General features: G+C 41.5%; 2 protein-coding genes across 2 annotated transcripts; both read left to right on the top strand.

The window, feature by feature from the left end:
* The first annotated feature begins 445 nt into the window (after positions 1 to 445).
* On the top strand, positions 446 to 2918 carry LOC148319450 (neoverrucotoxin subunit beta-like). Its single transcript, XM_088281408.1, has 4 exons — positions 446 to 510; positions 635 to 743; positions 821 to 2290; positions 2383 to 2918. Exons 2-4 carry the CDS (start codon positions 656 to 658, stop codon positions 2916 to 2918), a joined length of 2094 nt encoding a protein of 697 aa, XP_088137534.1. The 5' UTR covers positions 446 to 510; positions 635 to 655.
* Positions 2919 to 3747: 829 nt separating this feature from the next.
* Positions 3748 to 9421, top strand: LOC148319451 (dynein axonemal intermediate chain 2-like). The gene is given in 12 exon segments (XM_088281830.1): positions 3748 to 3993; positions 4907 to 5068; positions 5150 to 5271; positions 5380 to 5576; positions 5579 to 5713; positions 5882 to 6021; positions 6106 to 6228; positions 6303 to 6526; positions 7354 to 7489; positions 7566 to 7712; positions 7923 to 8153; positions 8360 to 9421. Coding segments are annotated over 12 exon segments (1875 nt in total). The 5' UTR covers positions 3748 to 3810; the 3' UTR covers positions 8435 to 9421.
* Positions 9422 to 13807: the final 4386 nt, after the last annotated feature.

The raw sequence follows: 13807 nt of genomic DNA on the forward strand, positions 1-13807 counted from the left end.
GTATCAAAACAAAGTATGCGCGGTGGCGAACAGCCATGCACCCCGTAATCATTTGGTGGAAGGAGTGGTGGATGGTGACGGTATTTTTCCGCGGCAGCGGACATGCACTAGAATCTTTGTCGGCAAATTAGGCAACACAACAAACACGTTGCAACCTGCACGCTTCCGATTTCCATTGTGTCGCCCAGTTCAACTCAGGCTGAGCGCAACTGTACAACCACGTGCGCTTCGGCTACAGCCCCTTGGCATGGCAGGCCACCCAATAAATCGTCCTTTTTGATGAAGGCAGGAGGAGGTGGCGGGACAAGATATTCAATTCTATATAACATTGGCGGTTTTCATGAATTTGATAGTAAAATTGTGAACTCATTTCACTAATGTAATCTGATAGAATTCAGAGAACATGCAAAATATCCGGGTATATTTAGGACAGCAACACAACTGAAAACCACACTCGACTCTGGTTTGAAGTTGCGAAGACTACCAAACAGAATCAGCTGATCATTCACGGTGAGTGATGATAAATATGCGGCGGTGTGAGTTGTTTGTGGACAATAGGATGAATCTGAGTGCACACAGACGGTTGATGGTCATGTGACTTCACTAATTTTTCTCTTTTTTTCCCTTCTATCAGCTGCTCCATATTTCTGCAAGCATGTCAGACACCATGCAAGTCGCAGCTCTGGGTCAGCCCTTCACCTTGGGGATGCTCTATGACGCCCGCTCTGATGAACTAATCCCAGGTGGAACTTGAAACACAGTTAGCTTTATTGTTACGTGAGGATTGATTGTAAAATAGAGAATGTGTGTGTGCCTTCAGGTTTCACTCTGTGGGATAAAACAACTCTAGAAAGACAGACCAATGAAACTGTTCAAAAAAGCAGTTCCTTTAAGATTACAGCCTCGGACACCATCGAATCGAGATCTTCTCTGATGGATATTGAAGCGTCTCTGAATATGAGTTTCTTGGGTGGCTTGGTTGAAGTCGGAGGATCTGCCAAGTACCTGAATAACCAGAAGAAATTCAAGAACCAGAGCAGGGTAACTTTTCAGTACAAAGCGACCACCACCTTTAAGCAGCTGTCAATTCCTGCTCTCGGGCCACTGGACAGCAAACAAAAACAAGTGATTGAAAACGGCAAGGCCACACATTTGGTGACAGGTATCCTTTATGGGGCAAATGCTGTCTTTGTCTTTGACAGTGAGAAGTTGGATGCCAGCAGCGTTCAAGACGTTCAGGGTAACATGCAAGCTGTGATCAAGAAGATTCCTTCATTTAAAATTGAAGGAAGTGCTCAAATAAAATTGAGTGAAGAAGAGCAAAATCTAACAAACAAGTTCACCTGCACATTCTTTGGAGACCTCATCCTTGAGAAAAATCCTGCCACGTTTGTTCAAGCAGTAGACACCTACTGTGAGCTTCCAACACTTTTGGGAGATAAAGAAAATAATGCTCCTCTGATTGTCTGGCTGTATCCTCTGAAGGCGCTGTACGACAAAGCCGCCGTGCTGGTCAAAGACCTCAGCATCTCACTGTCGAGGAAGGTCCAAGATGCTATGGAAGATGAAAATCAAGTGAAAATGCGATGCAATGATAGTTTGTTTAGCAGCGCATCGCAACATTTTCCCGTCATTCGGAAAAACTTGAGCAGTTTCCAAAAACTTTGCTCTTTTTACAAAGCTTCACTCAAACTGGCACTAAGCGAAAATCTTCCTTCCATCCGCGCGGGTAAAGACGATGAGAGCGCATTGGCAAGAATCTTTGATGATCGAGAACATTCGCCATTCCATCAAGCGTACCTCAACCAGTGGCTGGAGGGCAAAGAACGCGACATTAATGTGATTGAGTCCTGCGTTAACATGATGCTGAAGGACACAAATGTTCAAGTCGTGCGCACCAAGTCAGAATTGGATCGAGTGGTTCTTACGATGGGTGTCACAAATGTTCTCTGCTATGTTTTCACCGGGTTGGACACACAAGACACCTGCCTTGATGCCATGGCCAAGTACTTGGACACATCCAAGACAGGAGCAACTTATGAAGCATACAAGAGTTTCACAAATGATGTCATTATAAAAATGAGAGAAAATGCCCTAGAGTTCATTAAATATGCCAAAATTCTGCGAAATAGTAGCAGTATCAAGTTCCTTATAACTGCTATGTCAAATAATAAACACAAGGGATCGACCATCTACCATTATAAAAATGGCCTTCTCCACACTGAAAAGTTCACCGTGCCATCGGTCCCACCAGTCGAGACGATCACAGACAGAAATGATTTAATCTGGCGTGAGTTTCTGTTTTTTTTCAGTTTTTCTTCCACATCCAAGTCAAACTATACCGACTGTTCAGTGTAACATTTGCTTTTGTCTTTCCATCAGATGCCACTGAACTCACGCTGAACTCAAGTACTGCCAACAAGTATCTCACCCTGTCAGACGACAACAAGAAAGTGACACATGGCAGTGCCAAGTCGTATTCCGATGACTCCAACAGGTTTTATGATTTTAAGCAAGTTCTGTGCAATGAGGCGCTTAGTGGTCGTCATTATTGGGAGGTGGATTGGAGGGGCCACATCTGTGCGGCGGTTGCATACAATTCAACTCCAAGGAAGACTAGCAAAGGCATGAGCCAGCCATTCACCGATATGTTCACTTCTTGGGGAATGCACGCAGACGTCGATTTTAAAGTCATTGTAAGAACCATCGACATAAATATTTGGTTATGGATGGCATCTATGAGTGGCATGCAAAAGATTGGAGTGTATCTTGATTCTCCCGGGTGTACTTTGTCCTTCTATGGCATCTCTGGAAGCAAATTGAAACACATCTACACCTATAAAAGGCCTTTTGAGGAAGAAGTCTACCCGGGTTTTGCAGTTTATGACAAACACAGTTATGCTTACCTCTCGTATTAGCACAGCAAACTCAGAACCTGACGCAATATTATCAGCTCTGAAACAATTTTAATCCATTCGTTTGAACAGCTTTTCAAGCAACTGGCAACGCTTTGCAATTTGCATAGTTACTTGACCTGCTGGTTGAGTTCTGCTCGCTAGCATGACGTACGCTTAGTTAAGCCTCTCAAAGATATAAAATAATAAAACGTTTTAAATGTTAACTTCATCATCTTAAATTCTACAATAACCAAATGTCGATAATCATTTATTTTATAATTGGTTATTGCAACTTGGAGAGTATTCTGGATTTATTTTAGTTTGTTGTTACACTCAAAAATCGTGTTGTACACTGAGTACAATGACAAAGGGTATTCAAATTCTGATTCAGAAAAACTCATGAGAAATTTATTTACAGCATATAATGAAATAGATTGGTCATAGAACGATAAGAAGTTATTTCAGGAAAATATTAGTTACTAATCTTTTTTTGCAGTCATTATCAGTCACATATTTAAACCATTTCTGCCTCTCCTAACACAACTGAAGTAAGTCCATTTTTAAAGCTTTTGGTGGCCTTGCATAATCCTACCCCGTGCTGTGGAAAATGTAACGCTTGTAAGACTTTCATTGTCACTGCATATTGCACTCACTTGGACAATAAAAAATCTGCTGTGTTGATCATCATTCCGTCTCATTTGTGAGTAAAGTGAAAGTGGGAGTGGAAAAAGGAAATATGCCTCATTGTATTGAACTATTTGGCTGGAAAGTAAAATTGAATAAAGTTTGAATCCTGTCGCTACGCGACTGTTCCCACTTCCGGGTTCGCTGCGTTGCTAGGAGACGACACTGCCATTACTGTTGCGTCTGTTTCTTGACTTTTTGCGGCTGTTTTTCGGCTCGATTGAACAAGATGGAGATTGTTCATGAGTACTCGAAGCCCCGCAAGGATTTTGGCCGCCAATGCCTGTTCTCTGACCGGCCCGCGGAGCTTCTTGCGGACGTGCCGCCCGACTCGGACCTGGCGATCCAGTTCATACCGAGGAGCAGCAGCGTGCAGGCGCTTCAGTGTTCGTGGGACATGTCCGAGCACCAGGTAAACGTCCTGCTTCATCCTATTTGTATTTCTATTCCTATTGCTATTTCAAATAATTAGAATGTGAAAAAGTTCGCAAGTGAAACGCATGCATTATCCACAAATAGAAGGAAAATACTTATTCCCCTGATTTCTATATTTGAAAAACAAAAATAATTCGTAGTGTTTCTTTTTCCTACGAATTCTCTTATGTTGTGTTTTGTTTGCTGTCAGCTACAGTCAAAATTAATAAAATACAAAAATGTCGCCTTGTGTTAGTGCTTACATTAATCTAGATTAGAGTTTATGAATTTCACTTTAGGAAAGTAACTTGAAAGTAAGTTTTCCATGATATTCTTGAAGGGATACTTTAGTAATTTTGCAATTTCAGCACTAAAGCGCAAATATTTAGTCAATAATAATAATAACTTCATTATGTTTTTAATGAAAAATCAACACCTTTAAAAATGCTTTTTGCCACATGCTGTGACTGAAAATGACATCAAACGTGTTGAGGGCACAACTAACAACCAAACACGGCTCTCCTAATGTTCACAAGCTGAGCTGTGATTGGTTGTAATTGTACCTATTACAAAATTCACAACCTTAAGAACTTACATTACTATTACTATTTTAATGATCATATAAATTAGGTAGGAATTGCTTTCTGAAAAAATAGTTCCCGGTGAATTAATAATGAATTTCACTTATTTAATTGAATACTGAAATGAAGTTATTTTTCCACCAAAATATAATTTATTGAGCAACTAACAACTGTATATTAGAAAGAAATACAAACAATGCCTTTCAATTGATTTTAGATTTTTTTTCAGATCATTGTTCAACTTCTTTGTCATACGTCATAAAAAGTGTTGAGCATTAAGCATGTTTGTGTTGAACTAACCAAAACCAATTCATTGTGTTTACTTTTCAGGTAAACACAGAGAGGTTTGAATCAGAAAGCCGGGGAATAAACCACGTGGAAGGGGGGTGGCCCAAAGACATTAACCCCCAAGAGATGGAACAAACGATTCGTTTCAGGAAGAAGGTTGAGAAGGATGAGAGCTACTTGAACAGCATCATGCAGCTTGGCAGTGTAAGACTCGTTGTCACACACTGCCTCAGTTTAACCCTTAAGTCACCCTGCACTCCATAATGTCATCTCGCTGGGGTCCAGGTAATAGGGCACTGTGCTGGACAGAACACCGCCGTTGACATCTACCAGAAGTACTTTGAGGATGAAGATCCACGAGACGAGAGTCAGGAAGCACCATCTGCTAAGACTATCAATGTTTTCAGGTATCCAATGACATACTGTTCCCACAGGAGCTCTTTCCTCTACAGTCTACAAGGTTTTGGATGTCAAACTTCTATTCCTTGATGTAACAGTTGGGATTGTTTCAACAGGGATCCTAACCATCTGAAGCGAACCGTCACCTGTCTGTCCTGGCACCCGGACGGAGGCAGGAAACTGGCTGCTGCCTATTCATGCCTGGAGTTCCAGAAAGCTTCCACAGACATGAGCCCGGATGCATACGTTTGGGACCTTGGAAAGTGTGACAGACAGAAAGACAGGCAAAGAGGCCGAGATACGGTACAGTCACTTGGATATTTTTGTTTTTTCCAGAGAATCCCAACAAACCTGAGTTGACTCTGAAGCCGGCGTCTCCTCTTGTCTGTTTGGACTACAACCCAAAAGACTCGCACACTCTCGTTGGCGGAAGCTATAATGGACAGATTGGTGGGTTCAAGGAAAAGATGGATGTGTCTTATCTCTTGCTCAAAATTAGATTAGCTCCAGCCTCCCAGCAGTCCTGTACAGGATAAAATAATCTATCTAATCTTTGTACCGCTTTTCCCCATCAGCAACTTCTTATGCTTATCTTCAATAAGGCTTGGTTTGTTTTAGTGTTCTGGGACACCCGTAAAGGAAGTCAGCCCACGGATGTTTCCTCACTGGAACAGAGTCACAGGGATCCTGTCTACAAAACCATCTGGTTACAATCCAAGACCGGCACAGAAGCCTTCTCTGCATCCACTGATGGACAGGTCAGTAAATCTCAATCAACCCTGCCGCAGCGGCTTGGTTTGATTCATCCAGCCAGACGGACTGAATCCTCCGTTTTCTGCCAGGTTCTGTGGTGGGATGTCCGTCGGCTGAGCGAGCCCACAGAGCAGTTAATTCTGGACCTGGGTCGGGAAGGCAACCTGGACCGGGTTTTGGGAGCCATCTCTCTGGAGTTTGAAGCCACAATGGTGCGTTTTGTTTCAGGTCAGGACTGAATGAACGTCTCAGTCTGTCCCTTAAAATGTCCTTGTGTGCTTTCTAGCCAACCAAGTTCATGGTGGGGACCGAGCAGGGCGTTGTTGTGTCCTGTAACAGGAAGGCAAAGACCCCAGCCGAGAAGATAGTGTGTACCTATGAATGTCATCATGGAGCTGTCTATGCCCTGCAGAGGAACCCTTTCTTCCCCAAAAACTTTCTCACTGTGGGGGACTGGAGGGCTCGAATATGGTCAGAGGACATTAAGGACTCATCTATCATGTGGACCAAGTAAGCTACTTGTTTATTTCCTCCACCAATGATGTATATTGAAACGCTGACTGGATTAATCGGAAACAACTAAATTATATTTTCAAGAAGCTATGTGGAGGGTTGCGGTATTGGTCGGGAAAGGAATTATCACATTTTAGCAACATTTCTGCCAAAAATTCCCAAAAATTTAAGTTCTTGGTATTTGTTATTGCTGGAATTAAAATGTTCCAAATTGCACCAGAAATTCAGGGACGGCACCAAAATACTCCCCGTTTTGAGGGGTCTTCTTTTGTTGCTCCCACAAACTAGCCTGGATCAAAATTTAGACATAGAAAGTACTAGGCCTCGTGGTTTGCACATCTGCCTCAAGTTGTTGGTTCGAATCTATGACTTGGTGTGAAGTTTGCATGTTCTACCTGTGCTTGTGTGGGGTTTCTCCAGGTACTCTGTCTTCTTCACAGAGTTAGGTTTGTGTGAATGGTTGTTTATCTGTATGTACCCGGGTGACAAGTCCAGGGTGTACCACTCCTCTTGTCCAAAGTAAGCAGGAACGTGTCCATCTCACCTGAGATCCTAATGACGACAATAGAAACAGACGGGCGGATACATTTAGCCAATAGTTCCTATAGTCTAAACACACACACACAAATTCCAAATTGTAGTGTGAGGTTCCTGGGGTCAAAATGTGCTATTTGGTGCTGTTCCTGGTATTGCTGTTTTTCCCCCCTCTCGAATTGCTTTCTTTGTATATATTCGTGTTCTACAAGATTTTCCCATGATTGTGTCGTTTTAGCTCTTTTTTTTTTCTTGGCCGAGTCCCATGTTGATATCTTTGCTTCAATCAGATACCAGATGTCGTGCCTGACAGATGCCTGCTGGAGTCCTGTTAGACCCTCCGTCTTTTTCACCGTGAAGACGGATGGCGTGCTGGACATCTGGGACGTCTTGTTTAAGCAGAACGACCCCACGCTGAGTGTAAAGGTAAACTGGTTTCTCCAGTGTTCGCCTAAAGCTTGACAGCATTTACTCGGAGAGAATCAAGGCAAGTGTTTTTCAGGTGTGTGATGAAGCTCTGTATAGCCTACGGCTGCATGAGAGTGGACGCCTGGTGGCTTGCGGCTCTCAGCAGGGGGCAGCTACAATATTGGAGATTTGCTCGGGACTGTCCAGCCTACAGAAAAATGAGAAGAGTCTAATGGCTGAGGTGAGACCCTGAAAGCAAAGTCAAGTCATATAAATGTATGGTAGTAAAAACACGCTCATCTGATTAATATTGCGTTTGTGGAATACAAAAGTAGCAGAAAAATCCACCTGTTCTTATCCATTTCTGGGGGCTGCCATTCCGAGCCACGTTGTTTTTGCGAACATTCCAGTAGATTGAGAATCTTCCGTGTGTCCATTGTTGCGCATGCAGATGTTAGAGCGCGAGGCCAAGCGCGAGAAGATCCTGGAGGCTCGTCAGAAGGAGCTGCGACTGAAGGAAAGGAGTCGCTCCGAGCAGAGCCGGGAGGACGAGGCGACCCGAGATGCGGGTGAGCGAGAGGAGACTCCCGAGCAACTGATCGCCAGAGCGGAGCAAGACTTCTTCAGCATGGTCGAAGCTGAGAAGAGGAGAAGGAGGGAAAGGGAGGAAGAAAACAAGCCGGTAAGGTTGTCATTGTCTAACAATTCATCGAGACTGAGATTATGGAATTATTAACAACTTTACATCCGAGAGCAATGTTTGTGCTTTCTCCACTTATTATTGTGTGACACTGAGGATCTTATTAAAATCTAATCTTGAGCCATCTAATCTCACTTTCATTTATATGTATGTGTTTTTCTCTCCCTTTATCTCAGATTAGCTCATAGACGGGAGGCAGGCAGCAAGATTGCAGCAGCAAAGCTCATTTTGGCGTGAAGCTCATTCATCCTAATTCAGTCTGACCAAAAGACGTAGCATCTCCATCCATACATTTTCTTTAACATACATCGTTGCTGTGTAATGACGGGACTTGTGAGTCTGCCATGAACTGACCCAGGCAGCAGAACTTTTTTTTCCTTGTGAAGTATTGTATTATTAGTGGCATTATGTTGGGTATTCACGTGGGAGGATGCCAATCAGTAACGTTAGCAGGTTCACATTTACTAAACAAAAATCATTCATCAAATGGAACTAGAAGAACCGTGCACAGTCATGACAAGTGAGTTTACTGGTTTTATGTTGTTTCTCACATTTTATATTCATATTATTACTTAGTTTAAATGTGTTGAATTCCGTAAGCTGATCAAGATTGCACTCCACATATACACCACTCACACAGTTTGCATGTACAGGTGACAGCACTTCACACGTTGTGCTACACCGATAAAGCAAATCGGCCACATACACAAGTAAAGCCAAAGACACAACAAATTTGACTAAAGACTTGCACAACTGGGTCCTGATGGCGGCTCACGAGGGCCCAGTTGCGGCACCCTCACATGAAGACCCAACAATATGAGATCTACACACCCGCACCAAAGACAAGATTAGAGGATGCCGGAAGACAGCAAGCCTTGGGATAAGCCACGGGACAAGACGGGGATCTTGGACTCATGAGACGGGGGAAGAGAGGAAGAACGAGTTCAACCGACATTACGTATGATAGAACAAACTGTCTAGAGTGAGGGACCCTATATATTGTGGAGGGCTGCATTTTAGGAGCGCCATTTTGTCTGACTGCATTCATCTTGGGTGCGGGTCCTTGCGGGGACAAGAAAAGTACCCCTGATATCTGACTTGTTCTATTCCTTGAATTCTAGAGAATTGAAGAGACTATCGGAACAACTTTGGGTCAGTTGTTGAGTCGTTATTTGAACATGTTCCTTCTTGAATACAAAAACAAACATGCATTGAGTAAGTTTTGTTAATTAAGGGTTTATTCCCTTGTAATAATAATAATAATAATAATAATAATAATAATAAATTCGATTTGGAAAGGCGTTCACATTTGCTTGGTGACTAAATTCCAACACTTGAAAAATTGTTAACATCAAACTATAACAGGCAGCCTGTCCTCAGAAGTCAGTGGATGTCTATTCAAGAGGAGTTTGAATATGATTAGTTAATTCTGATATACATATGAAATGAATCCGAATGATAACAGGACTTGAAAATTTAGTTTATGTTTTTACTTTTCCACGCATGAAAAAAATTGCGTTGTACAGGTGATAGGTCACATTCATGGTCAAAAGAGTTTTGAAATCTTTTTCCTCGGTTTCATATTTTTTGAATTCATGAAAACCTAGCATTTGAATTAAGGGTGTGTAGACTTTTTATATAAACTGTAGATAGATTTATACTTTATTCATCCACAAGAGAAATGTGTATGTAAAATGATGAATATTTATTTTGAATGTCTATTGTATTTGTTATTAATTATCCATTAAAAAATATCATTTAAAGGAACCAACCATTTGATTAGATGAATGACATTTAAAAATTGAAAATGATGGCTGACATTCCATCACGGACTACTACTTACTTCAATGTGACATTTGCAGATCTTACATTGGCATTTTAAATACATTAAATGCCTGTCTTAAAAGCTGCTTAAAAATTACGTGAATGAACAATTTACCAGTATGTGTCAGAGCGTGTCAGTGAAAGAGCTTGTGTGAACGCAAGAGCATTTGATTTTCCAAATTGCACTCTAAATGGGTTTTGCGAGTAATTGCCATGTCAGTTGTTCTTTAATCTTCAAAGCGCGTGCAATTCCATCTGTCCAAATTCAGTATCACTTTTTATCATTTGGATTTTGTGTGAACTCGCGTGTGCCAGTTGACTTTTGTGGAACGGTCGCCAGTCAAACGTGTAACCGAGTTAAAAATATACTTGCTTATGTTTTGGAATTCATGTTATCATTTCAGAGTTACTTTTATATATTTGTGAATTGAATCTCAATGTGTCACGTTTATTTCTAAAATGTAATCATTTCCTGTGTAATGGGCGCACTCTGCTCCTGTCACACCTGGTAGGTTTCCGTAGCAACTTCCTTCCTTCTTACCTCACAATGCGATGACAATTGCTGAGAGTAAGTCGCATTTGAACGAGCTTCGACTTTATTTTATTATTTTCTTTGAGGATCGGGTCTTTTGTGTAAATAAGGCAAAGTGTGTGTCTGTATTGTCTTGCACAGCTTCCTGAGGAAAATAAATTGTGAAAAACAGTAAACAGTAAATCTTTTCAAAATGTATTACAAGCCTGTCTGACTAAATGGATGATTAATCGCACAGCCACTCGTGACTTGTCCAGGTGTTCCTCGTTGTCTCGTCAATTTGTGAGCATTTTAGTTCCCTGTTTTCCGTCAGTCTGTGTCAGGTCATTGTTTCTGTGGCTGTCACATGGCCTTTGTCTTGTTTTCCCCTTCGTCGAGTATGTTTCTTCGTGTTACGGCTGGTTTGATTCTAGATGAGGTGGACTCGTTTATTTTAGTATTTTGGTCGTTTTTTCTGGTTTTGGTGTGTGTGTTGAGGCAGGCACTACATCAACTCTGAGCCACATTATCATGACGGATTGCTTGTTTGCTCGCTCCCAACTCCTCTCAAACATCTACAGTATTGAACGAACAGTCAGACAGTCTATCCGCCACTTTTTTATTTTGTCCTGTCTTCCCACCAGCCACTGCAACGGCGGGAGGCTGAGAAAACGTGGCGATGACTGCCCTAAAAGGTGGCCCCCCCCCCCATCGCATCTATTATTCACGAAAGCATGCGAGAGCAGCTGTTTTCCAGCCTCATTAGACGAAGATCACACCAAGACGTGTGATACAATAGTCCATCTGAGTGCACTCTTGCATACTTGCAGTGAAGATCAAGCAATTTGCAGTAGCTCAGAGCACTACATCAAGAAGGAATAAATGATTAGTAAGACGAACATTTCTAGTAGGCCTTGGAAAGCAAATATCTTGAGAAGCCGCGTTCCAAAAATCTGTCCCAACGGACGTGAGCATTGCAGATGCCTCCAATCGAGCTGGCGATTCCCTGACTGCCTTGGCCTGTCACTCACCTTGATTTGGCTGCTAATTAAGGAAATTGCTACAGAAGAGGCCTCTTAGTTCACGCACAGGCCACACAAATCAATGTTGTTGTCTTTTGAGGCTACACAGTCATCAATATTTAACCAATATACTCTTATTTAAAATATGAAGTGTATTTTTTTTCCAACCCATTTTATGTGTTTCTCAGTATTTTGTTGTTGGTGCAAATTTGCGGCCTCATTTCTGCTCCAGAGCACAACGGCCAGATCCCTTTAACTAGATTAATTTAGAAAAGTGAATGAAGATTGAAAGCGGGAAATTGGACAGAGGTGGGGCGCATAAAGGAAAGAGCGGGAAAGCGGACAGTGTTTGAGTCTCCACAGAGAGTCAATGCAAGCTAAGGCATTTTTTTTTAAGAAGAGTGTGGTAATCCCATTAAATAAAAATCTAAATACCAAACGATCCTCACCCCATTAAATCCTCTCTGACATCCACACAGCCACTTATACAATAATGTAGCAGATATTATTAGCACTGAGGGGTTATAATAACTTACTTAGTTCTGCAAATTTGAAATATCCTGTTTGGGGATAGAAATGAGGTAGCGTGGTGTTTTTTTTTTTCTTCGAAATGACATGTTTTCATTCATGGATTTTTCTGTGCAAATGGAATCGAAAGTTAATCCAACAAAACGTGAAAAAAGTAAAGCATTTTGAATGCTTAATGGATGGATTGTAAGCATACAATGCTGAATCCGTATCTATCCTATAATATCATACTTGATACATACCTACAGTAATGACGAAGAAGAATTGATGATTTTTTTTTTATATAATTATTTATTTATTTTTTTTTGCTAGATGTTCAGATTGACTGTACATGGAGACGGCCTAAGCACATCAGTAAAGCTGTAGATTTAGTCCAATTTTGTCTGCTCTTCGGAGAGGATAAAGAATATATGCCAGTGAGTACTGTTCTGAATGGTTTGCTCCATCATTTATGTCCACTAATATGTTGCGGAAAAGATTCTAACACCCATAAATGCTCTTTGTCAATTCGTCTATGACATTTCCTATTACGTGTTGGCAATAGGCTAGCGGACTTAAAGGCAAAGCTACTTGGTTGTTTTAAATATACAATGTGCAATTGTCTTTGTTTTATGTTTCGTTTGACAGTAAACTTGAACTGTGAGTGTCAACGAACAAATTGATGGCTCCTTTTCATACAATTGTTCCCTATCTGCTAAAGTGCTGTTTGTTGTGAAGTGAGTTGAGTTGACTGGCTCGACACACTGCTTGTATCTCATGCATGTCATGCTGTGTGTGTGTGTGTGTGTTTTTTTTTAAATTATTATTCTTGTTTTGAATCTGTCCTGGAAGGTTTTAACCGTGTGGTAACTAATGAGATCCAGCGAGGTTCTATAACACCGCACATTACATGGACGTTGATTAACATATCGCTAGATAATACCTCTCCGCTAGTGTCACTTCTGCTCGGGTAACAGACCTCATTAGCCTGTGCAGGTGTACCTAATAAAGTGTCCCCTGGGTGATCAAGGGGAGCTTCCCTCTCATCTGTATATGTTAGTGTGTTGGCCAATTTGCTTTCAAGGCAAGGCGATGGATAATTGCTGAAGCTATGATGAATTATGAAAGCTTTGATGGAGTAACCGGCTTTAGCTCGAGTGCTATAAAGCATGCAGAAGGCACGAACTGTATATTTACCTGTCTAACTTGTTTTCAATTTCTACTTCGGGGTTAATGAAAATTGAGGTCTTTTATGGCAGCTGAAAGCGTTGAATCTGAACCCAGTCATTACAGTGTAGAAGTATTTATGCTTGTTTTTTTTCAGTTTGAGCTTCTACCACCCCTGTGTATATGCGTGTGGGTGTGTGTGTGTGTGTGTGTGTGTGTGTGTGTGTGCTTATGAGTGCTTGCATTGAAGACGGCTGCAATACATCATCTCTCACGTCAATGTTTCCGCACAGCACTGTCCTAAAAAAATCGTCTTGATTTAAAGGTTTCCCGGATTACTGGTGACATTTTTTATATCGGTGATGAAGCAAGGATTGGGGGGGGCTTTGCTCTTTTGCTTTGGGATGTCCCGTGAGGTAAATGAATGAGTGGCAGATGTGCACAAGCGTGTCTTGCAGACGTTAGTGTAATTACGGAGAAAGGTTAGGTTGTTTTTTATAGTCTTTTTTATAATTATTTTTTTTTCCCCTTAAACAGTACAAAAGCAACTCAAAACTCCCTCAAGGCAAACCAATGAAGGGATCGTGTTTGTGGTTTTGGAAGAG

The sequence above is a fragment of the Idiotropiscis lumnitzeri genome, chromosome 18, assembly GCF_059441095.1.
Source record: "Idiotropiscis lumnitzeri isolate Australia: NSW breed Sydney's pygmy pipehorse chromosome 18, RoL_Ilum_1.0, whole genome shotgun sequence".
NCBI lineage: Eukaryota > Metazoa > Chordata > Actinopteri > Syngnathiformes > Syngnathidae > Idiotropiscis > Idiotropiscis lumnitzeri.